General features: G+C 39.4%; 1 protein-coding gene across 1 annotated transcript in view; it reads right to left on the reverse strand.

The window, feature by feature from the left end:
• Nucleotides 1–26,817, reverse strand: part of JAM2 (junctional adhesion molecule 2) — an 80,960-nt gene that overhangs the window by 13,982 nt on the left and 40,161 nt on the right. The window contains exons 2-6 of the mRNA XM_068978360.1: nucleotides 17,580–17,645; nucleotides 9,722–9,829; nucleotides 8,609–8,761; nucleotides 3,394–3,596; nucleotides 937–1,036 (exon numbers count right to left, since the gene is read on the reverse strand). Coding sequence (XP_068834461.1) covers nucleotides 937–1,036; nucleotides 3,394–3,596; nucleotides 8,609–8,761; nucleotides 9,722–9,829; nucleotides 17,580–17,645 — 630 coding nt within the window. The remainder of the gene's footprint in view (nucleotides 1–936; nucleotides 1,037–3,393; nucleotides 3,597–8,608; nucleotides 8,762–9,721; nucleotides 9,830–17,579; nucleotides 17,646–26,817) is intronic.

Genomic DNA, 26,817 nt, shown 5'->3' on the forward strand with positions numbered 1-26,817 from the left:
GGGTGCCATCTCCAGCTCATCCCTATTACACAACCACTTTCAAACAAATGACTTTCATACAAGAAAGAATTAAAATATTACAAATAAAACTGAAAAAAACTATCATGCTCACTCTGAAATTCACACAATCTGAAAAGATTCTTGAGTCCAAATTTTATTGGACTCTAAGCTTATTTTATGTAATTTATATGAGTTATGTTTTACAGCAAACTAGATCCATAACTATATTCAACATGTCTTGGGAGTCCCCGGCTGGCCTAGTGGTTAGGACTTGGCACTTTCATTGCCGTGTCCCAGGTTCAGTCTCTGGTTGGGGAACTGAGATTCCGCATGCCACAAGGCACAGTCAAAAGACCCCCCAAAATAACAAAAAAACAGTCTTTTTAGTCTGCAATACGTATAAACATAGTATTTAACAGTTAAAATAGCCAATACTTAACAGTGCTCATAATTCATCAATGCCATCCTACCACTTTTGAATATTATTTTAATCTTTATACCAACCTTATGAGGACAGTATTCACTATTTCCATTTTGGGGAGACTGAGGCACAGAGGTTAATTAACTTATTCAAGAGCATGCAGTTCATAAGTGGCAAAGCTGGAATGCAAATCCCTACTCCCAGTCCTTGACCCTGAGCACTTAATAACACTCTTGAGCTTTTGTTTGAAAAAGGATTGCTCAGCTGAGCATATTAATTCAATAATTATTTCAAAATCTGTAAAATACAATGATAAATATCCTTGGCTTGTTTGGAAGGTGAATTAAAACAGCATCTTTGCTTTTTTGTAACATTATGTTAAGCTGATTTTAAACATTCCCTCTGGCTTATCCTTCACGTGATTTAGCCTTTACCTGTCTCTTGCTCCCTCCACTCTTAAATAACTGCGTGTTCTAACTGCAAACTCTTTGTTCATCCCAATATTTCGTGCTTACCTACTTGCATTCGTTTCCCAGGACACCTGCGATGTCCAACAGAATTACGGGCTTCGCAGGAATATTCTCCACTGTCCATTTTTGAAACAGTATTAAATTGCTATTCGTGGAAGAAAAAAATATATCTTTAAGCAATAACTCTATCAGTAGACTCCTAAAAGAACCTCATGTAATATATGTGCCTAGAAACCATCAGGTTTTGAGTTCTTTGAGGCCTTTTCCTCTCTCTTCTCTACCCACATCCCTCTTCTTTCTACATCCTTCAACATGGTGGGATAGAAAGCTTTCTCTTGTGCATTCTCACTTTATGGAATCATCAGTCCCAAGAACCAGGATCCTTTAAAGATATTCACCATGAACTCAAAGCCAAGATTTATGTGTAAATAATAAGTTAGACTGAAAGCAAAAATGATCTTCCAGCGCATAACTGGGGATTCAAAGGAAGCCACTGTCATCCATACGCTGGAGTCTTTGTTTTGCTCATTTCTCAGAAAATAACTCATCTTGGCTCTACCCTGGTGCACCCCTTTGACATCACAGATATTTCAAGGCTTCGGGCTGAGGAAAGTGAATCTATATCATTTCAGACTCGCCTTGGGGCTTTTCATCACCTGCTTTGAGAAAAAATAAATCTACGAAGTAAATATAGCCAAGTGTGAAAGCAGGTTTTCTGCCTAGTTTCTCAGTGTAAAATCACTCGGACCTGCTGACTAAGGCTGCTGACTCGGAAAGGGCCAGGGCGTCCTTCCTTATTGAGCAATCACACCCACTGATATACTGATCCTTCAGTCACTTTACCGATATGCTTTATTAGTCACCAGAAGATCTAGGTTTTAAATGTTACTGTACACTTGCAGATTGAAGGGAGGAAAAGAAACATTATACTCTCCTCTTAAAATTCATTAAAATTTTTATTACCATGCCTTCAAAACTTTCTTACAATTGTGGCAGTGATCCTGCACTGCTAAAAATGCAGCATTTTTAAAACTGACACATTACTTTGAATGAAAACAAAAGTTTCAGATGTAATGATCTTCTTTTACTCCCACCTCGACCCTAAAAAGTCAGAGACGAGATGGTAAAATACCTTTATTTGTAAATGTCATTAACTTGAAAGAGCTTTTTTTAAAAGTAGGTTTCCATCAATATTCCTTAGAAAAGCTTTTGATCCCTCAATCTGGACTAAAGCTAAAGTATTAGATATTCAAGTCACAGAGTTTTTGATGAGCTAGTCATGGCAGAGTTTAATGACAGATATCCTATCACATGCTGGCAATAGGCACAGTTCTCATATGGGTGCCACCGAGGTCAGGACATCCCCAAGTCTGATTTTTTATAAAAGTTTTTATTATAGTACAGGTGATTTACAATATTGTGCTAGTCTCTAGTGTTCAATTATACATACATATAAATCTCTATCAGAAAAGCCGATGGCACCCCACTCCAGTACTCTTGCCTGGAGAATCCCACAGATGGAGGAGCCTGGTAGGCTGTAGTCCATGGGGTCACTTTTCAGAATCTTTTCCCTTATAGTTGATTACAAGATGTTAAATACAGTGTCCTGTGCTATACAGTAGGACCTTGTTTACCTGTCTCATGTATAGTAGCTTTGTATCTGCTGATCCCAAACTCCTAATTTATCCTTCCCTTTCCCCTTTGGTAACCGTAAGTGCCCTTTCTATCTCTGCGAGTCTGTTTCTGTTTTGTTCATCTGTATCGTGTTTTAGATTCCACATACAAATAATGTCATATGATATTCGTCTTTGATTTATTTCACTTAGTATGATAATCTCTAGGTCCATCCATGTTGTTGCAAATGGCATTATTTCACACACACACACGCGCATATATATACACACATCACATCTACTTTATCCATTCATCTGTTGATGGACATTTTGGTTGCTTCTACATTTTGATTACTGTAAACAGTGCTTTATAAACACTGAGGTGCATGTATCTTTTCAAATTAGTTTTCTCGGGAAAACTACATGCCCCATGACATTGCTGCGTCATATGGTAGCTCTATTTTTAGTATTTTTAAGGAATCTCCACACTGTTTTCCACAGTGAATGAACCAATTTACATTTCCACCAATGGTGTAGGAGAATTCCATTTCCCAAGAGAGTTTTCATGCATTTCCCTGATAGTATGAGACTGCACTTAGCACCTTTCCAGGCCTGATCCATCATCCTGACTGCATCTCAGTCATGCCTCAGGCCCTTGGTGCCAAGCTTTGTGTGCCCAGCTCCCCAGTCCTCTGTTTTGCCTTCTCATCCCCTATGGCAGCACTTCCCATCACCTCTCTGTGTGAGTGGCTTCACCCTTCCTGCGCCCCTTTCCTCTCTCTACTTAAAAGCAGTGGCATCAGCCCTCTACTCACATTATTTTAGTTCTAATAATTTCTTTTTCCCAAATGCAAGACAGTTATCAGGCCAATGCTTAAAATGACCTTACCAGAGTTCCAGATTTTGGATTCATTGTGTATGAGCTGTTGGTGATTTGGGAGCCAAGTCTTGGATTCTCTAACAAAGGGACGCCGTTCTTAAACCACGTGTATTCAGGAGCTGGGTTGCCTTCTTTGTCTTGACATCGCAGCTCCACCACAGTTCCACGCAGAACAGAACTGGGTACTTCACATGATGGAACTGCCGGAGCCACTGAAGATTGGAAGTCAAACGGCACTGGTTATTTACAAGCTGGAGAAGTATATTAACAGACTGGTAAAGATGGACTTATTGGACATCTATGATGGAGACTGGCTATTATTCAAGAGACCCACTTCCGTTCTTCACTAGCACACAGCCAGGCCACACTTGCCAGACCCCTTGCAGTCAGGTGGGGTAACATGCATGAGTTCTAGCCAATGGAATGCATGCTATTCCCAGTCTTGACCTAGAAAAATTTGCTGTATGATTCTCCATTCCTTCCTTCCTTCTAAAATGGAGCAGGACCCTATGTTGCTTGCCTCTGCCTCCATCCCCCCCACCCCATGTCCTCTGCCTGCCTTTTTTTTAAATTGAAGAATAATTGCTCTACAATATTGGTTTGATTTTTGCCATACATCAACAATGGGGCTTCCCTGGTGGTGCTAGTGGTGAAGAACTCGTCTGCCAATGCAGGAGAAGTTAGAGACACTGGTTCGATCCCTGAGTTGGGAAGATCCTCTGGAGAAGGACAAGGCAATCCACTCCAGTATTCTTGCCTGGAGAATCCCCTGGACAGAGGAGATTGGTGGGCTACAGTCCATAGGGTCACAAAGAGTCGGACATGACTGAAGTGACCTAGCACGCATGCATACATCAACATGAAATAGCCATAGGTATACATATGTCCCCTCCCTCTAGGTTGTTACAGAGCCCCAGTTTGAGTTACCTGAATCATACACTCTGCCTGCCTTTTGTCTGTGGAAAAAATTTAGTCAAAGAGTAAGTTTAATCAGAGAAGTGAGAAAATGCAGAAACAAAGGAAAACAGTCAAAAGAGACCACATAATAACAAGTTAGTCATTAAGCATAGTCGAGGACCTTCAGTTCCTTCTGAAGGGCTATAGATACTATTCTGAGCCATAGCCTGTCTTATAGATACTGAAATCCCAGGTGGAGAAGTTAACTCATGATGCCCAGACTGTAGCTGCCACAATTCTGAGAACTGGCCTCAAAGAAATGGAAACAAGCTACCCTGGAACTGAAGACTGTACCTAAAACTATCAAGATGCCGCTGATGAGACCACCAGTGACCAATCTCAAGATGACTGTCAGAGCTGACTGTGCTGTTTCTGCATGTAACACCCTCCTCTGTCTATAAAAGCTCTTACGCCTTGCTTGTTGGGGGGTGAGGGCAGTTGGGCTCTGGACAGGGCCGCCCCCGCCCCTGTCCCCAGCATTGCCACTATCCAAAATAAAGCACACTTTCCTTTCCACCAGGGTTTCCCTCGTGACTCAGCTGGTAAAGAATCCGCCTGCAATGTGGGAGACCTGGGTTCGATCCCTGGATTGGGAAGATGCCCTGGAGAAGGGGAAGGCTACCCATTCCAGTATTCTGCCCTGCAGAATTCCACAGACTGTATAGACCATGGGGTCGTAAAGAGTCAGACACAACTGAACGACTTTCATTTCACTTCACTTCCTTTCCAGCAACCTGGCCTCTTTGAATGGCTTTTGAGGGGTGAGCAGTGGGACCTGGGTTTGGTAATACGCCTAGCCCTCCCACTACCAGCTAGGTGTCAAGACCCATGGTGACCTCAGAAAGTTATGTATTGAGGATGTTAGTCTCGCATTAGCTTGGATCTCTACTGATTTGGAATCTCCCTGCAATGTACCTGGGTTCCATCCCTGACTTTGGGAAGATCCGCTGGAGAAGGGAATGGCAACCCACACCAGTATTCTTGCCTGAAGAATTCCATGGACAGAGGAGCTTGGCAGGATATAGTCCATGGAGTGGCAAAGACTATTATTATCTATTATTTATCTATTATCTGTCTATCTGTATTATCTATTATCTATCTGTCTACTATCTATTACAGCTATTATTATCTGTGTCCCCAACCATTTAGACTTGACTTACATGAGGGAAGAAACTTCTATTATGTAAGCCACTCGCTGAGAGTTCAAGGCTTACCTGTTACAATAGGAAGCACAACATTAGCTACTACAACAATTATTCTTTTTTAGATAAACAATCTCTACTTTCCCCCTCACCAATGGTTTTAATGTATGATTATCAACTATATTCAAAGTCTAAGCTGAGAATATTTTCAGGACTAGTACTCAAACAAAAATCCATTTCAGGCCAAGAAAGAAAATACCTGTGTTAGTGTTATTCTAGGGTTCTATCCTATTCCTGGATTTAAGGAAAGTCTGGTTTAAAGTCAAGTCAAATTTGTAAAGTAAACCAGACTTTCCTTAAATCCAGGAAAATCCAGAGCTGTCTGTGTAGGCAGAATTCTAACACAGTCCCCCAAGTTCCCAGGCCCTGGTGTGTATACACTTTCTCTCAGTTATTCAATCAAACACAAATGTAGGTCCTACTCTTCAGGGCTCTTAGAGTTGTAATTAAGGTTGCAAATCTGTCTTTAAGGGAAGGGAGACTGTATAGATGGTTCTGCCCTAAGCACATGACCTCTTAATTTTTTTAATTAGTTTTTATTGGGGCACAGTTGCTTTACAATGTTGTGTCAGTTTCTACTGTACAGCAAACTGAATCAGCTATCAGTTCAGTTCAGTCGCTCAGTCATGTCCGACTCTGCGACCCCGTGGACTGCAGCATGCTGGGCTTCCCTGTCCCTCACTACCTCACGGAGTTGCTCAAACTCATGTCCATTGAGTGACTGATGCCATCCAACCATCTCATCCTCTGTAGCCTCCTTCTCCTCCTGCCCTCAATTTGCCAAGCATCAGGCTCTTTTCCAATGGGCCAGTTCTTAAATCAGCTATGCATATATACATATAGCCCCTATTTTTCAGCTATCCTTCCCCTTTAGGTCATCACAGAGCATTCAGTAGAGTTCCCTGAACTGTGCAGTAGGTTCTCATTAGTTATTTTCAGTTTCATTCTTTTTCACTTGTGCTGTTGCAGCATGTGAGATCTTAGTCCCCCAATCAGGGACTGAACCCTTGCTCCCTGTGGTGGAAGTGCAGAGTCTTAATCACTGGACTACCAGGGAAGTCCCACACGATCTCTTTAAACGTAGTTTTCTCTGGTTAGTCACCGAATGGAAATCAGACATTCAAAACACAAGAAGGAGTCAACATGCTTTTGTTAGGTTGTAGACAGACAGGCCAAGGAATGTGGTGGCTGTAGAGTGGAGTGTGGCCCCAGCTGACAGCCAGCGTGGAGTGGGGACTTCAGTTCTACAACTATGTGTCCACCAACCAGGTGGTCTAGTGACTCTGTAGTGTCCGACTCTCTGTGACTCCACACTGTAGCCTGCCAGGCTCCTCTGTCCATGGGATTTTCCAGACAAGAATACTGGAGTGGGTTGCCATTTCCTTCTCCAGGGGATCTTCCCCACCCAGGGATTGAACCTGTGTCTCCTGCATTGCAGGCGGATTCTTTACCAACTGAGCTACCAGGGAAGCCCAATCATAAGGAAGTGAAATCTGCCAATCAGCATGAACAAGGCTGGCAGCAGAGTTTTCTCCAGAACCTCCAGTCAAGAATTGAGCCCAGCTGACTCCTTGATCTCAGCCTTGTGATACACAGCCTGGGTAGAGAACCCAGCCACATAGTGCTAGGGTTCTGATCTACAGAACCATGAGCTAATAAACAAGTGGGGTTTTTTAAATGTTTTTATTTACTTATTTGGCTGAGCTGAGTCTTAGTTGTAACATGTGGGATCTTCAATCTTCATTATGGCATACAAACTCTTAATTGCAGCATGTGGGATCTAGTTCCCCGACTAGGGCATTGGGAGCGTGGAGTCTTAGTGACTAGAATACCAGGGAAGTCCCAAATGGGTGGTATTTTAAACTGCTAAGTTTGTAATGATTTATTATGTAGCAACAGAAGACTAATACACCAGCTGAATCTCCTGCAAGATTTTCTGAATTAAATTTCTTCTGTAACAGTACATCATTAGTATTTTAGAAACAGCCTACATATAATAGAACAAGGAAGAGGAGTTACTTTATTCTCTTTGCTTGACAGTTTATAGCAACATTTAAGAGAAGAATGGATCAGTTCCTCCGCCAGTGATCATCATAGGCAGTTACTGTGTATCAGTGCATCTTAGAGTAACTAATCGTACTGGCTTTGCATTTAACCTTATCAGGATCCAAATATTGGTCCAGACACTAGTTGTGCAGCCCTGGGAAATCCCTTAACATCTATATATTCATCCATAAAAATCAGGTTGTCAGTGAATATTAAGTAAAATTACACACTTGAAAGAACCTAATGCATACTAGCTGCACAATAAATGCTAATTTCTTTTCTTACCAGAATAACTTCTATACTTCCCCAGCCTATAGTTTCTAAAAAGTTTATTTTACTGAAGCATAGTTGATTTACAATGTTGTGTTAATTTCTTCCGTACAGCAAAGTGATTCAGATACATATACACATATCACTGTTTTTCATATTCTTTTCCAATATGGTTTATCACAGAAGACTGAATATAGCTCTCTGAGCTATAGAGTAGGACCTTGTTGTTTGTTCATTCAATATATGACAGTTTGCATCTGCTAATTCCAATACTTTTGTTTTAGTGGTTTTCTATCATCTCACTTGAGGCTATTTTATATAATAAGAGAATCACTACATATGCTGAAAGTGACTGAAAAATAAAGTCCTGAGGAAAGTGCTTCTATGTATAGTGTAGGATCCCCTGGAGAAGGAAATGGCAAACTGCTCCAGGGTTCTTGCCTGAAAAATCCCATGGACAGAGGAGTCTGGTGGGCTACAGTCCATGCGGTCACAAGGAGTCAGACACGACTGATCAGGCATGCACGCAGTGTAGGATCATTAAGATTTACCTCAATCTTAACTGGAAAGAGACTTTGTCATAGTGAGTTAGTAACAGTAAAATGTCAGCAGCCAGCGAGGTGAAGAGGCCGCTGCAGGGAAGGTGGTGCTGGAGGTCCACCTTTATACCTTTACTCACTGGGGCCCTGAGTTGCCTGGGTGAGGGGATGAGGGCGGGAACAGTAACCACACACACACAAGCACATCACCTAATACTTCTAGAGTGACCGTATCCTCTTCCAGGTTTTGACCTTGTTCCGATGGGGCACTAACTTCACAGCGATATTTCCCGGCATCATTTCTTGTAACATTTTTGATCCGTATGCTGAAATCTATCATCTCAGCTCGATCCTTAAAATCACCTTTTAGAAAAAGAAGACGATGATGTTAATAATGAGGCAATAACTTTCTATATACTACCTTCTTCTAATCACCTTGTTCAGTAACCACTGCATTTATTTTCCTATTAATAAACTCAATTTAAAGCCTTAAAAAGCGTTTATAAGTGCTGCTATTTCTAATTTCTAATTTCTTTTCTTTTTTTTCAGAATCTTATACTGTTCACAAAAGAACACTCAGTTCTAACCACTGGATTATTTTGAACTAAATCCCAGCATCATTGCATTGTATCTATCATTATCAACACTTTAAATTAAAAGCTCACTATATATTCAACAAGAAGTATAACAAGGGAGTATAAAGAAATGTGCAACAAAAAATTTTATAAAGAAAGCACTGGATAAAGGTGGTCATATTTACCTACCCCTAAATGCCAACCCCCTAAGCTTCTCAGTGATGACCTAGCTTTCTGGATCACCCGGAAAGAGGGTAAAGTTATTACAACTGAGCAGCGACCCTCCATCCCAACCCCACACCATCTTTTCTTCCATTCTGTCAAGAATTTAATCTTCCAGACCAGCAAAAACAACTGTTATTTTACATCCTCTAGGAGCGAGCTGAAAAATGAGCAGTCCAGGGCCTCCATCGAGTTCACCCACTTCTGTTCCCTGTCCTCTGTTTTCGCTGTTTTGTTTTGGGTCTTGGTCTCTCCTGGCTTCACATCACACTTGGAGAAGGCAATGGAAACCCATTCCAGCACTCTTGCCTGGAAAATCCCACGGACAGAGGAGCCTGGTAGGCCATGGGGTCCCAGAAAGCAGGACAGGACTGAGCAACTTCACTTTCACTCTGCTGGTTTCACATCACACTTACAGAAACACATTCTCAGTCACCAGCCATGTCCTGTTCTCACTGGTGAATAAAAGGGTCTCGGGTACATGGTGCCCTCTTTCTCTCACCTCATTGAGTCCCCAACTTCTTACCTTGAAGAGCCTGTTGATAGTAAACAAAGGAAACACCACGCCCCAATTTCTTCCATTCCAATCTGGAGGAAACAGTCTTCTTTGGGTATTTACAGGCTAAAATAGCCTCTAGAAACAACAACAAAAAATATTTGTTTTCTAACTGTTCCTCTGAGATTATATTTTACTTAATAGATTTTAAACAGCCTTATTCTTTTATCCATCCATTCATTCATTTATTCATAAATTTCCTCATCAGGTACCATGTTGGCTTAATTTAAAGATGAATGGAAGGCTCTGTAATTCTTTAACAAAATAATTTTGTGTCGCTATGCTACTTTTGCTAGTTCTCGAGCCTCAGTTCCCATCTGTAAAATAAGACAGTACCTCATAGAGTTGTTGAGTCTTCATATACAAATGGGCTTCCCTGGTGGCTCACAGAGTAAAGAATCCTGCTGCAATGCAGGAGGCCCGGGTTCGATCACTGAGTTTCGGAAGATCCCCCAGAGAAGGGAAAGGCTACCCACTCCAGTATTCCTGCCTGGACAGTTCCATGGACAGAGGAGTCTCACGGGCTACAGTTCACCGGGTTGCAAAGAGTCAGACACCTGACCAAGAAGTTTTCACTAATACAATAATAGATGGTACACATGCCTGGACGTAGTAAGTCCTTTACAAAAGGGGCTATGACTAATTAACTTTTTCTTCCCCATCTCAGTCTTCAAAGAGTTTAGAGCCCAGGAGAAGAGGCAAATAAGATAATGGAGTTTCAGTGATGAGTGCCAGGATGGAGGTCAGTAGTGGATGCTTCACACCTACTGCCTGAAAAAGACACACCAGCCCAGGTCACGTTATCGAACTTCAGATGGCCCCTCAGCATGCAACCTTCTCACCCAGAACCCTTTGATAATCTTCTCTGTGAGTACATTAATACCAACCCAACATGGTCTCCAAAGAAATCGATGACTCCTACCCTTCACCTCAATCCAGAAAAAATATAAAAAGATTTAATCCAGGCCTCAGGTTTAACCGCCTCAATGTAGCTCACCAGGGTTACATTACCACAGGGAATTTACTGCACTTATGTCATAAAGGAATTCCAGGAACTACCCAAGGCGCCCTCTCTTTTAACTGTCTGAACAAGATGATGGGGAGGAAAAAACCAGTGCCTTCCTACCAACTGCTTCAAGTTGCCAAATGGAAACCTCTAGTCCTGCGTACTTTTAAGGATGTTTCAACCAGGCTCTCCAGAGTGTCAACTTCATATTTCTTTTTTTTTTTATTTTTTATTTTACATTGAGATATAGCTTACCATATTGTGTTAGTTTCAGGCACACACAAAGCGATTCAGTTACACATGTATAAGTATCTATTCTTTTTCAGATTCTTTTCCCATATAGGTTATTACAAAGTATTAAGCAGCATTCTCCTCAGTTTCTTATTTCTGAAACTTTTTTCCTTCACAGTATATTATAGTTTGACCTAAAAAACACTATATTTAAGTAGAAGAGAAACTATACTAAAAAATCCTTTCTATATCTCTGATACCATTAAAAATTATTTCAAGATGTTAAATGATATGGTAGATTAAAAAGCACGCTTGTATTTACATTACATATTCTATTAAAAATATACACATAGATAGGAACAAAAAACCTACATGAATATGTATGAAAATATTAACCCAGCAATGATTTCTATGTGACAGAAGTATGACTTTTCTGTTAAATGTAGTTTCTACATTTTTTCTTGCTCCACACACATTGCTAGGAATATAGAAACAGAATAACAGGTTATGGCAAATAAAAAGTAGGACAGAGAAAAAAGAAAGAGAAGACAATCTGAAAGATGTTTTCAAGGATGTCTAAAGTTCTAAAAGCAGGTTTTATATTACAAACAGACATCATTTTAGAGACATGTTTACAATTATGCTACACAGACAAATGTGTGCCGAGGGACTTGTCTGAGGAAACACAGCTCTGTTCTGTTGATTAAGGAGAATGGGCGGTGGCCTTCCGGAGTCTTGAGTTTTAGATAGGTTTCCTTCCCGTATTTTGTTGAGTTTCCAACAATTAAACACACACCCACATTCATTTTTAGCACACACTCCTAGGTCTTAGGAGTACATTTATACTCAAATAATCACATTTTTTCACATATCTAACTGGACACACACACGCACACCCCTTTTGGTGAATTCTTCCTGATTTCTATATTCATCACTCTATGAAAAACCTCTGTAAAAATTATGTTAAATAGTGCAACCAACAGTTTTCTTCAGTGCAGAGACTCTATTCCAGCCTCAATCTCATTGACCATATAAAACATGGAGAAATGAAATTTGTCCAAAGTATATTGAGTACTTGCTTCCCAGGTGGCTCAGTGGTAAAGAATCCGCCTGCCAATGCAGGAGATGCAGGTTTGATGCCTGGGTTGGGAAGATCCTCTGGAGGAGGAAATGGCAACCCACTCCAGTATTCTTGCTGGGAAATTCCATGGACAAAAGGTGGGCTACAGTCCACGGGGTCGCAAAAGAGTCAGATAGGACTTAGCAACTAAAGAACAACAATATTGAGTACTTACTGTGTGTCTGCCATTGTTCTTGAGTTATAGCAGTGAAATCAAAGATCCCTGCCCTTTGGGATCTTACAATTTGCAGGGGGTCAGACACACAAAAAACATCACAAAGCGAGTTATACAGTGCATCAAGAGGTCATTAGTGCTACGTGAACAGGGTAGATCAAAGTCCGGGGAGTTTATGAATGCTGGGGGAGGGGAATGCAATTTTTAAATAAATACAGTAGTAAGAGCTTGCCTCATTTAGAAGGCGATATTTGACCAAAGACTTAAAAGAGGGAATTTGGATTTTTCAACTCCCTAGAATCTGAATTTCACCTTGTGGTTCTTCAGGAGTGCTACAAGCATGGAACATTTTGACCTCCAAAGCTGTGAGAAACAGTACATCTGCTAGAAGCATGGGGCCAACATCTGAGGATAAAGAACTCAGTGTACCTAGAAGCTATAGTTTTTCCAGGAGTCATGTATGGATGTGAGATTGGACCATAAAGAAATCTGAGCGCCAAAGAATTGATGCATTTGAACTGTGGTGTTGGAGATGACTCTTGAGACTCCCTTGGACTGCAAGGAGATCCAACCAGTCAATCCTAAAGGAAATCAGTCCTGAATATTCATTGGAAGGACTGATATGGAAGCTCCAATACTCTGACCTCCTGATGCGAAGAGCTGACTCACTAGAAAAGACCCTGATGTTGGGAAAGATTGAAGGCAGGAGGAGAAAGGGACGACAGAGGATGAGATGATTGGACGGCATCACCGACTCGGTGGACATGAGTCTGAGCAAGTTCCAGGAGTTGGTGATGGACAGGGAGGCCTGGTGTGCTGCAGTTGATGGGGTTGCAAAGAGTCGGACACGACTGAGTGACTGAACTGAACTGAGCTGGACTTAGAAGCTAACTACTATGAACTTTCTTCTCTCTTTTCAGCCAAAATTCAACTCACGGCCAGCCTGCTTTCTTTCTGTATATAGCCGTGGGGCTTATTATGCCATATTGTGTGCTCAGTTGCTTGGTCGTGTCCAGCTCTTTGCAACTCCATGGACTGTAGCCTGCCAGGCCACTCTGTCCATAGCATTTCCCAGGCAAGAATGCTGGAGTGGCTTGCCATCTCCTACTTTAGGGGATCTTCCCATTCAGAGATTGAACCCACATCTCTTATGTCTTCTGCACTGGCAGGTGGAGTCTTTATAAGTAGCGCCACATGGAAAACCCAATACGCCATAATATAGTAGTTTAAGGCACAAGCTTTGGAGTCAGACCTTTGCCATAAACTAGATGTTGCTACTGGGCAAATTATTTAACTTTTTATAAAAAGATATAGTTGTGTTCATATCTGTAAAATGAGAAGAGCAATATTATTCGTCTTGCAAAGTTGTCATAGAGATTAAATGAGATGATGTATTTACACATTTGGGTGCACATGGTCCATGCTCCATAAATGGTCATTATTACTTTTACTCATGAGGTACTTCTCTTACTTACAGGTGTAAGCTTGCCCTGGCATGACAGAAATCCATACTTAACACCATCATATATTTGCTACCAAATTACTCAGATTTGAACTGAAGCATTACCTGTGTTTGAGACAGCAAAGAAAATAATGTAGATATAAATCATACTTTCACCAAATAAGGCATATTGAAACAGAAAAATGCACCAAGTTTTTCTATTAAGATGATTATTACATTGCCAAAAATACCTGTGTTGGTTTGGATTGAGAAAAGATAATTCTTTGTTTGGAAAAGGCATTCTTTTCAACATGTAGCAAAATAATCATTTTTAGGAATCACACAGAATCATTGTGAATATTCATTTTTCTAGTTGCTGTATTGTTGACTATTGTTTGATTTTCACTTCTGTGCTTAAGTTAGAAATCATCAAAATCTTATATAATGCAAGAATAGAATTGGTACTACCAAAGTAATTCTGACAGATTGCTATAAATTACTTCTGTGGAGAAAAGTATGCTATTAAATTCTGACTTACTGCTCACACAGCTGAACACTCTCTGCATAAGGCTGCTCATATAATTTATAAGTCTGGGAGAGAAGCCCTCATTTTACCCTCATTCTGCTTTTGGCATCACTATGGGAAATGATACAGAAAAGCAATACTGAAGAGAAGGAATTAATTCATGATTGATTGACTTCCAAGAGACAAAGGACAAAACAATGAATTGGGGGAACACACATACACATATACACAAATCAGAAAATATTTCAGTACAACCCGATAACAAAAATACAAACGACCCAGTCAAAAAATGGACGGAAGACCTAAATAGAAATTTCTCCAAAGAAGACATACAGACTGCCAATAGGCACATGAAAAGATGCTCAACACGGTTAATTATTAGAGAAATGCAAATCAAAACTACAATGAGGCACGATCTCACGCCAGTCAGAACGACCATCATTAAAAAGTCTACAAATGACAAACGGTGGAGGTGTGGAGAAAAGGGACTCCTCCTATACTGTTGGTGGGAATGCAAACTGGTGCAGTCACTAAGAAAAACAGTATGGAGGTCCCTCAGAAAACTAAAAACAGAATTACTATATGATCCAGCAATCCTACTCCTGGGCATATATCTGGACCAAACTATAATTCAAAAAGATACATGCTCCCTTATGTTCAATGCAGCACTATTCACAATAGCCAAGAACATGGAAACAACCTAAATGTTCACCAACAGAGGAAGGGATAAGAAGAGGTGGCTTATATATACAGAAGGATACTACTCAACCATAAAAAGAATGCCATTGGCAGCAACATGGATGCAACTAGATTCTTATATTAAGTGAAGTCAGAAAGAGAAAGATAAATATCATATGATGTCATTTATATAAGGAGTCAGAAATATGACACAAATGAACTTATCTAAAAAAACAGACACAGACTCACAGAGATCAGATTTGTGGTTGCCAATGGGGAGGGACGGACTGGGAGTTTAGGATTAGTAGATACAAACTTTACACACAGAATGGATACACAACAAGGTCCTATTGTACAGCAGAGGGAACTAAATGTCTTGGGACAAAGCATAATGGAAAAGAAAATTAAATAATGTATAATGTATATATGTAAAACTGAGTCACTTTGCTGTACAGCAGAAAGTAACACAACACTGTAAATCAACCTTACTTCAATTTAAAAAAAGTAAATGCAAAAAAAGTTTTAGACTTTAAGTAAAATTAAGTTACTGTATAAAATATCCTGGAAATGAAATGTTGAAGAAGATAGATATTCATTTTGGCTTTACAGGAAGCCACGTTGGAATGATTGGCACACATATAAAATAAAATCAAAATGTGATTTTCCATTAAAAGGAGCAAAGGTGAAATAAAAAAAAAATAGAAAATGCTTATTCAAGATTAAATGAGACTAACATTTGATGGCAATAGATACACAAGTATTTTCCATATTAAAAATAAAACACATTTTAAAGTGACATAAAAATGGTAAAGGGTTTTAGAGTGTTGAATACGTTTTGAAACTAGACAGAGGTGGTGGTCACACAACAGCGTGGATACAATGAATGCCACTTAATTGTTCACTTTAGCGTCACGAATTTTATGTTATGTGAACTTCCCCTCAGTACCTTTTTTTTTTTTTTAGTAATGTAAGACTAAAATATATGCTTTTGGCATCCTAATTCAGATATCATGGCATAGGGCCTGGGGGCAGGAATGAATATACATGGTAGCTAGTGGAACCCAATAGTAAAAACCTCCAGGAAAGGAAAAAGCAGGAGGAACTCCCTTCCTTTGTCCCTCATAGACATCCTGATCCGTCTCTTTCTCTCACTTTGCTCCTTCAGTGGCTTTTCCAGTCTCCTTTTTGGCATCTTACCCAGCCCTGTTTGTCTTCCTTATAAGTATCCTGTAGTCCCAAATTATTCCCAAACATTAATTTCTTTTCCCCACCATCTCCTCATTTAAAATTATGTCATGATAAAGAGTGTTTTATTAGCTTAATCATGAAAAATATTATGACTTCAAAGAACCTGAATAACCTAAATAATTAAGTGAATGACAGACTGGTTCTTATTAAAGCATATTTTTTTATTTAACAAGCACATGCAACTTACTATGTGCCAGCCACGACTGTAAGCACTGGTTAAATCCTAGGTCATTTAATTCCTCCCCACATCAGGCTTCTTTTAAAATTTTTGTTTCTTTACTCCAAATCTATTTCTTTTCAACTCAAGAAACCTAAGACATGCCTCAAAAGAGGGATCAGACATTTGAAACCAGTTTCTTAAACGTTTATCATCTGAAGAAGCATCACACTTAAGAAATAGGTTGCCCAGCATTATTAGTCTGTTCTAGGTAAAAAGATCCTTCAGAAAAGTAGTAGACAGTCAAAGTTGAAGTAAGTTTATAAAAACTCCTATAATTCTTTTTGGACAAGAAAGCCACGGGGTCGCGAAGAGTCAAACACGATTGAGCGACTGAATAATTTTTTTGGGGGGGTTATTGGATCCTTAGGGGCTTCCCTGGTGACTCAGTGGCAAAGAATCCACCTGCCAATGCAAGAGATGTGGTGGGTCCAATCTCTGGGTCAGGAAGATCCCCTGGAGAAGGAAACAGCAAAGCACTCCAGTATTCTTGCCTGGGGATTCCTACAGACAAAGGAGCCTGGCGAGCTAATCCATGGGTCAAAAAGAGTCGGACATGACTGAGGTGACTGAGCATGCACACAGTAGATCCTTAAAGTTTTTTTTTAAATTGTTATAAAATACACATAACTTAAAATTTACCTTCTTAATGATTTTTACTGTACAGTTCAGTAGTGTTCAATATATTCACATTGATGTTTAAGCAATCTCCAGAACTCTTTTATCTTGTAAAATTGAAAACTTTATATCCGTTAAATATCAACTCCTCCCTTATAAATATTTTAAGAAGCTAAAATAAATTTAAAAAATGATACCCCTAATAGGCTATATTAATGTTATCTTAAATACACAGTGTGGTGTTTGCAGTGTTAATTTCCATTAACTAAATCTAGCTAACCTTGCAACTTTCCAAGATTTCCATCTCCCTGTTTTACAAATTAGATTTTTTTTTTTGCTGCAAATACTTTATGTAATAAGAGACCTTCTTTGTACATCAAGCCTTTCATGGAATGTCCAAAATTTCCACTGAGGAGGTGGAGAAAGAGTTCTCTAGGCAGAAACATCAGGGAGCAGCATTTCAGCAGAGGAGCTAGTATGAAGTGAGTTCCTGACAAATAAGACACGCATGTCAATCCCATGAGTTCTTCAAACAACACAGCCCGTGAAAAGGAGCAAGGCACTCTACCTTGATACTCTATTGCCGTGACCACTTGATGATCTTTTGAGGCAGAGAATCCATAGGCCTTATGATCTGAAAGATGAAAACAGATAGGATAATTAAAATAGTGCAAAGTCCATCAAGTGTCTGAATGGGAGGCAGTATGAAAGAAAACTGGCCTAAAGTTTGGTGATGGTTTCACACAATTCATAATACTTCAGTTTTAAAGTATCAAAATCTGAAAAACTTAGCACGGGGAGCTCAGCTTGGTGCTCTGTGACGACCTTGAGGAGTGGGAGGGAGGCTTAAGAGGGAGGGGATGTATAGTATACATATAGCTGATTCACATGTGGAACAGCAGAAACTAACACAACATTGTAAAGCAATTATCCTCCAATTAAAAATAAATTTAAAAAAACAGGAAAAGCCAAGGCAAACTATATATGTTTTTTCCATTTTCTCCAATTCGGTTCAGCCCTATAAGCATTTCCCAAAGCAAAACTCATGAATCTTTTTGCGTACCTCCCCTGACCCCTGCTGTCCCCACAGATAACACACTCTTACAAGTTCAATTCTTAAAAAAGTGTTTGTGTCCTTAATTCAACCTAATATGTGATCTAGCACTGTCAAAGGTATCATTGTTCCCTGTGAATAAAAGCTAACTATTTTTACTGTCCTATGTAAGACTATAAATTGTTTTCTGAGCTTAACCCCGACTATACCTAAATAATATAAAGTCCTTTAACATATTTTTGACTATGAAATGTATAGATAATATAAAATGCTTGTAAACTTTGTATATAAAATTATGATGAAAAATGCAAACAGAACGTATTCGATTTCCTCCTAAACACTGCAATGACTTCTCCAGAACTGATCCATAAGTTGAAATGACTGATGGATTATGAAGTCTGTTAGTGATGTGACGATGACGATAATGGTGATGACATCATCATCATCATCATCCCTGTAAACTTAGAGAAGTTTTCATTTTAAAAGATGTTCTCATAAATTATATTACTTGATAAAATTCAATAGTGGAAACGATTTAGTGTGGTACGCATGATCCAGGCTTAAATAACAAAGTAGCTGAACCAGGAGCTAAAAACTTTCTAATTCAATCTCTGATATGCTCATTTTGTATTATTTCACTTCATGAATGTCACCCTATGGCCCAGGTTCATGACCACAGTTAAAAATAATTTCAATCACTTCCTATTAGTATGCAATTCTGAAATTTAAATGCTACAAGGACAAGATTATTTGCCTGTTGTATTCTCTGATGTAGTCCAAACACCTAGAACAATGCCTGGAATAAAGCAAAGCACAATAAATATTTATTGAACAAATGAATGAGACAATTTCTTATTGTTTACTAATGAGAAGAACCAAGTAAATGAAGTTAGAGCAAAATAATACTAATGAAGGGTTCCAGAAAACAAGTTATTCTTTTGCAAAGGTGTCAAAAATATTCTATAGATTGATGTTAATTATTTTAATGCAAAGCATTCTTGCTGGTCATCATGGGTAAACAATTGAAGCAAAGCAGTCCAACTGCTGTCTACTCAAAAATTATACATGAAATAATCTAGGATGAAATTAAATTTATCATCAAATCTAAGGAAGGTTATTTCTTGAAGACTTATTTCTATAATATACTAGAAATGCTAGTTCTCTGCTCATTCTACCATCTGTTTTCTGTCTTCATATAATTTACTTACACTATTTTTGCCAAGCAAAAAATGTTGAGTCTGTTGCCATATTCAATGGACACTTTCAGTTTTTACCTTACTTGATCTTTCCAGGCCATCTGACTCTTTTCACTCCCTTGAATTCTGTGACATGATTCACTTCTAGTCTTCATTCTATCTCCCTGTGGGGTCTTCTTCCTCCTTGTTCTGCCCATCCATCCATGCCTTTATCCATTCATCAATTTATCTATCCATCCATTCATCCAGAAACTGCTTTCCTGACTCAACTATCTCCTTTCTACACAATCCTTCATACTCTTGTTTTTAAAATTTATTTTTTATACTTTTATTGACTCAACTACCATTTATCTGCTGAAAAATCTGTACCCCTGGCTATAATCTCTCTACTGAGATTAAATTCAAAAAGTCCTCTTTCTCTTGGGTATCTATGTCTCCGTTTCCTACAGGCACCAAAAACTCATGGCAAAACAGAACTTAGCCTGCCCTCAAAAATTTTGCTTTCTTCCTATGAAATCTCAATACAGTGAAAGGTATCACACTCCACATGCTTACCTGTGCCAGAAAATCGAGCACTGCCCATGAGATATCCACCCTCTCATCCATTTACTCACCAGTTTCCAACTGCAGAATGAGAACTCCGTGCCATTCAGGACAATGTTTTGATATATTTGCCCCGTCCCTTCTTCGTCCTCCCCCACCTTCATGCTGTCAAGTGTTATTTGCCTCAGGGAGGGGGTGTGGGTGGCCAAAACCAGAGAGAGAAAACCAGGGTACTTCTTGCCTTTCCGTATTTAGAAACGCTGACCTTGAGGAAAATGGAAATGACTCACAGCTTAGGCAAACATTTGAGGGAAACCATCGTGAATAAAATATATCTTCTCCCTGGACTTGGGGTACAGAGGAGGAAGTGAGTTGGAGGACGCAGGCCTCAGTGAGCTCTGGAGAAAGAACAATAACTAACATTTATGAAGCACTTAGGCTTCCCAGGTGGCGAAGTGGTAAAGAACCTGCCGGCCAATACAGGAGACGCAGGAGACTCAAGCTTGTTCCCAGGGTCGTAGGAAATGGGGAGTAGGATACGGCAGCCCGCTCCAGTATTCTTGCCTGGAGAATTCCATGGACAGAGGAGCCTGGTGAGGTGCAATCCAGGGTCACAAAGAGTCGGACATGACTGAGCGCACACAGAGTAGTATGAGGCAGTTGGATGTTGGGCACCATTCCCAGTGCTTTACGAGTATTAACTTACTTAACTCTCCTAACAATTCTTTATGGTAGGGTGCCATTTTTATACACATTTTTCAGGTAGGGAAACTGAGGCACAGAGTGGGTGAGAGACTCGGGCACAGTTATATAAGTAGTAAGTGGCAGAGCTGGGATTTGAACCTACCTCAATGATACCCAAAGTGCACATTACTTATTACTATTCCATACTGGGCCCCAAAGCACATTCCCCCCCAAGCTGAACTATCAGGAAGGGTTGCAGATTAATAAAGATGCCTCTTGGACAATTCCACCGGTCTAATGAAGATGAGATAGGTCAAAAATTGGTGGTTAAGATCAAAGCAAGGATTGGCTCAGAAGAATAACATGAAGGTGGAAGCTAAGGGGCTACGACTAGAGGGGGAGGATATCAAGGTAATCTCAGAAAGACGACTCTAGACAAGGGCTGCTCAACGCTGAGGTACTGACATTTGAGACTGGATCATTCCTTGTCGTGGAAAAGTGTCTTGTGCATTATAAGGTGCTCTGCAGTGCTTCTACCCACTAGATTTCAGGAGTATCCCTACTCTCCCATCTCAAGTCCTGACAACCAAAAATGTTTCTAGGCATTGCCAAATGTCCCCCGCAGATGGAATGGGCAAGTCATACTGGGTTGAGAACCACAGCTCTAGACTTACAGCTAAGGCTGGTTTGATGACCCAGGAATAGACTTAAGGGGAGCAAGAAACCATGAGTTCAAGGGTTTTGAAAGTTCCTATGAGATCAGAATTTCTTAACTATGAAATAATTTATTACACTTCTAGGAAGGAGAGAATAATTTTTCACATGGCATGGCATCTTTGAAGCATTCATCTATCTGTAGATTGACATGTAAATGAATCTTCTACTGTGCTAGCTTTTATCATTTCTAGAGAATATGTGCTATACTGGATAATTTTTTTCCCCTTTTTGTCTCCTCTCTTGGAAGCCTGAACAGCAAATCTAATTGTGAAATTAAAAATCTCAAAAATCTACGAATCTCAAATGTCTAGTTCTACTTAACTGTTCAACGTTGTTAAACTATTCAGGTTCTACATATCCCTGAACTGTAAACATTTTCACTAAGGAAACTGGCAAATCTGTGTGAAGAATGCAGGCCTGAACTGATCCTTGAGAAAATTTATTCACATAAACCAGTTAACCCATCTGGCTCAGACTTAGGGAGGATTGGAATCACCAAAGAATAATTTCAAAATTAGTCCTTTTCTTGTCTATTTCAAAAACCATAAACGGGTCTAAAAACTCTTTTAAAATACTCTATTTTCCCTTTTCCACATACTTCTGTCACATACCTATATGTCCTGTAGTCTTCTGACCCTCTCCCCACCCGTCACATCTTTCTTTTCCAGCTTCTCCTCTCCTTCCTCAATTTTATTTTGTAGAGTCCAAAAGGAGGGTTTGGAAAATTTCAGGGCACAGAGGAAGGGGAGAGAGTAAGCTGGCCAAGTTGGCATCCTCTTAAACGAGCTGGAGGAAAGGCAGGGCCTCATGGGTCCTTGTGAATTACACCTACGTTTAAATGACATGATGGTTGAATGTTTTTGGCAGTTGATTCTGATTCTAAACCGTTATTCTGTGAAACTTTTGAAATACACTTTGAAAAAGTTTCTTTTCCCCTTTAGTAATGTGTAAATTAGTGCCCTCAGAGAAGGTCCTATTATGATGGCATTTCTTGTGATTTTTGGACTGTTTTAGTATACCTCTTAGACAAAACAATGAAGATTCATATTCCCTAGAAACCAGTTGAAGGGACAATGTTGGCAAAATAGGAAAAGGTAATCTTTGTTCCCTTCACATGATGTCTGTGAGCTTTTCAAACACCACACTGCCTACTGAGAATGTTTATTTTCTTTAGGAGTCTTGGATCTTCTTTCATTTGAGGCAAACATCAGTCTAATCTGAGACTGGAAGATTTAGGACTGGGCTCAATTATCTTACCCCTTTCTCAGTCCCAGTTTTCTACTTGCTAAAACCTCCTTTGAGAATTATTTCTTCAATCTTCAAAAATTGCTTTTAAAGTTCTATGAAAAAGAACAGCTGTTAACATCAATAATTTTAATTCTCATAACTTTTCTATGCATATATTTGAATAGGAGAAAAAAAAGTCCCAGACAAAGAAAAATGAAGCAATGGTTCCACTGGAAAAGCTATGAATGCAAAAAAATTATAAAGGGGTTTAGGTCTATGATATTAATGAAGATAGCATTTCTTGGTAGCTGAATATTTCTTTCTATAATTTGAAGCATCTTCTTCTTGCTCCCTCTAATTCTATTTACTTCAAGGTTTGCCTTTCATTAAGCAAAAATATTTTTTAAAGTATGGTCACTTATGTTGAGCTTACACAGAAAGTTCTAAATTTTGAAAAGATAATTATAAGATTTCTACTTTGTTCCAGTCTTTCTAAGTCCTCGAATTCAGTTTTATTTCCCTAACTTACAATAACTCTATGGATGAAAACAAAATGTCCTATACAAACATTTCACTGGCAGATTTTAGGAATAGGATCTGTTGACTGCTTTCTTGAACTGATTTTTTTTTTCCTTCACATATCTTGAGTAAGTTAAGTATAAAAATAAACAAAAAACTGTCATGTAGGTCCACTGGTTGAGGTCAACAATTGTTTTAAACTTAGCTACAAAACATCTCTCACAGTTATGGATATGTTCCAGAGCTGCTGGCAGAAGTTCATAAAGTAAGGTTAAGAGATGATTGTTTCCATAACTGCTAAACTCCAAGCCAAGTAATTCCTTTCAGTCAAATAAAATCTTTTTTTTTCTTTTCTCCATCCCCCACTGTAAGAATGAAAGTTTTTATATTGTCTGTCACCCACCTAGAATAATCTAGCTTGACTAAGAATAAATATGTATTCACACCATCACAATTTAAAAGTTTACTATAAAAATGTTATTTCAATTAACACTTTTCAGTGGAGGGACTCAGCCCATACATACACATGTATCCATTACTGCTCAACCGAAACTATCACAGCATTGTCAACCTGCTATACCCCAAAACAAAATGTTTTGGTTATTAAAAACAAATAAATAAAAAATTTTAAAGAAACACAGATGTAAAGAACAGACTTTTGGACTCTGTGGGAGAAGGTGAGGGTGGGATGATTTGAGAGAACAGCATTGAAACATGTATATTATCATATGTGAAACAGATCGCCAATCCAGACTCGACGCATGAGACAGGGCACTCAGGGCTGGTGCACTGGGATGACCATGAGGGATGGGATGGGGAGGGAGGTGGAGGGAGGGTCATGATGGGGAACATATGTACACCCGTGGCTGATTCATGTCAATGTAGGGCAAAAACACCACAGTATTATAAAGTAATTAGCCTCCAATGAAATTGTTTTTTAAAGTGACATAGGAAAAAATAAATAAATAAATAAAATTTTAAATTACTACTTTTCATTAAAAACATGATTGGGAAAAATCGACATATTATAGAGGTTTGTTGTTTCTTTTGAAAGTACATTACAGAGAATACCATGCATAGAAGCAAGTTATAAATATTGTGGGTATAAGTCATTTTCAAAAATAAAAATTAATAGGCATATGGCTTTGATCATCATTTATATACAATTATTAGAGTGACAAAATTTTTTTTTCATTTTGTGACCATGCCATGAGGCACATGGGATCTTGGTTCCCTGACCAGGGATCAGACCCACACCCCCCTTGCAGGGGAAGCGCAGAGTCTTCACCACTGGACTGCCAGGGAAGTCCCCTAGAGCAACAAATGTGAGATCCACAGGGCTAGCAACAACAATAATACCATCCAATATTTATTACAGATAAATATTTATATGGACAGAGAGTAGCCTGAGGTAGAAATTAGGATATATTAGACAATATACTCATCTCTCTCACCATCTGTCATTCAACCATAACAGGTCATAGAAGGGGAGGGAGAGAAGAGGGTGGGAGGAGGGAGAAGCAAAAGGGAAAAAGACACACAGACGAACACGTCCTTCTAGTCTCCAGCGTTCTGGCCCTTCCTCTTAATGAGACAGTGGCATCCTATTTTCCAAGAAAGAGAAGCTACACCAAAATGCAAGGAAAAACAAAGCGATGTTTCTGACTTGGGAGTTACTGGGTGGCTGATGTCCTGGTGAGTTAATGATGACCTAAAGAATTCAAGGGTGATTTTGACAATGAATAAAATTTCCCCTTAAGAATCTAGCATCTAACGAAGATGTGACTCCATTCTGTGAATATCTTTACTTGACAGATGCGACAACTGAGAGAGGTTAAAGACCTTGCTCAAGGTCACATTAGAAAGCAGGGAAGTCGAGATGTGCGCCTATTTACAGCCAGTTTTGTCTGAGTACAAGGGCCTCCTCCCACCCCACCCCTCACCCCCCATCCTCACATCAGTGCAAGGCATTGGGAGAGATCAGTATCAAACATGATATAGTCAGACACACTGCAGACAATTTCACAAGCATTATCAATATTTAGGGTTGTAAAAACATTATTCAGGGAATATATAACAAATTTCCATTTTAACAGAGAAAGTATTAATTGGAAAATGTTTATGATGAATGAATTAATTTGAACAAACTCTGCATATTTGTTATATACTACACAAAAGTTTTATGCCTCCTCCCCTTTTCCAATCTTTTTAATCATTTGAGTAAAAGAAGATGACACCACCCTTATGGCAGAAAGTGAAGAACTAAAGAGCTTCTTGATGAAAGTGAAAGAGGAGAGTGAAAAGGTTGGCTTAAAGCTCAACATTCAGAAAACGAAGATCATGGCATCCGGTCCCATCACTTCATGGGAAATAGATGGGGAAACAGTGGAAACAGTGTCAGACTTTATTTTGGGGGGCTCCAAAATCACTGCAGATGGTGACTACAGCCATGAAATTAAAATACACTTACTCCTTGGAAGAAAAGTTATGACCAACCTAGACAGCATATTAAAAAGCAGAGACGTTACTTTGCCAACAAAGGTCCCTCTAGTCAAGGCTATGGTTTTTCCAGTGGTCATGTATGGATGTGAGAGTTGGACTATAAAGAAAGCTGGGCACTGAAGAACTGATGCTTTTGAAATGTGGTGTTGGAGAAGACTCTTGAGAGTCCCTTGGACTGCAAGGAGATTCAACCAGTCCATCCTAAAGGAGGTCAGTCCTGAGTGTTCAGTGGAAGGACTGATGTTGAAGCTGAAACTCCAAAACTTTGGCCACCTGATGTGGAGAGCTGACTCACTTGAAAAGACCCTGATGCTGTGAAAGACTGAGGGCAGGAGGAGAAGGGGCTGACAGAGGATGAGATGGTTGGATGGCATCACCGACTTGATGGACATGGGTGAACTCTGGGAGTTGGTGATGGACACGGAGGTCTGGCATGCTGTGATTCATGGGGTCGCAAAGAGTCGGACACGACTGTGCGACTGAACTGAAAAGAAGGAGAATTGGTGTCTTGGAACTGAGTATCAGTTGTTTTCATTATAGTATACTCATTTAGTAAATTTAGGGAAACTTTCACAGCATTCAGTGACCCAAACAACTGGACAATTAAATTTTTTCATGGGATATCCACAATGAAGTAAATAAATTAATTTGTTACAATAAAATAAATTCTCAGAAATGTCAAAAGTCTTCAAATGCTTAACAGTGATCAACAGTATCGGAAAGCCATCAGTGGCTGAATTTCTCACCAGATATTCCACACTAGGACATGAAAGAAGTCCTTCAACCATTCTGAGATTTTTCTTTGATATTCCTCAAGTGATGACCTCAGCCAAACACAATTCATTAACCAGTGGCAGTGATTATACATTTTAGATAGATAACAGCAGTCCACTCAAATCCCATAGACCCTCAAGACAAGATGAAGAAATGCTGTCTTCCAATATTGATGTTAATAAGAATCACATACTCAAAGCAAGGCATAAATATCAACCATTCAATATTTTAATTGGTTTTTCCTAAGATTAAGGTGCCAGGAAGTAATGGTCCTAACACTACATGAGTGTAAAATGAATCATTACTAAAGATGTCACAGGCACAAGGAATAAAGGGCAGCATAATAAAACGGGAGATAGTTCAGTTCAGTTGCTCAGTCGTGTCCAACTCTTTGTGACCCCACGAACTGAAGCACGCCAGTCTTCTTTATCATCAATTCTTGGAGCTTACTCAAACTCATGTCCATAGAGTCAGTGATGCCATCCGACCATCTCATCCTCTGTCATCCCTTCTCTTCCTGCCTTCCATCTTTCCCAGCACCAGGGTCTTTTCCAATGAGTCAGTTCTTCACATTAGGTGGCCAAAGTATT

Source organism: Capricornis sumatraensis, chromosome 1, assembly GCF_032405125.1.
Source record: "Capricornis sumatraensis isolate serow.1 chromosome 1, serow.2, whole genome shotgun sequence".
NCBI lineage: Eukaryota > Metazoa > Chordata > Mammalia > Artiodactyla > Bovidae > Capricornis > Capricornis sumatraensis.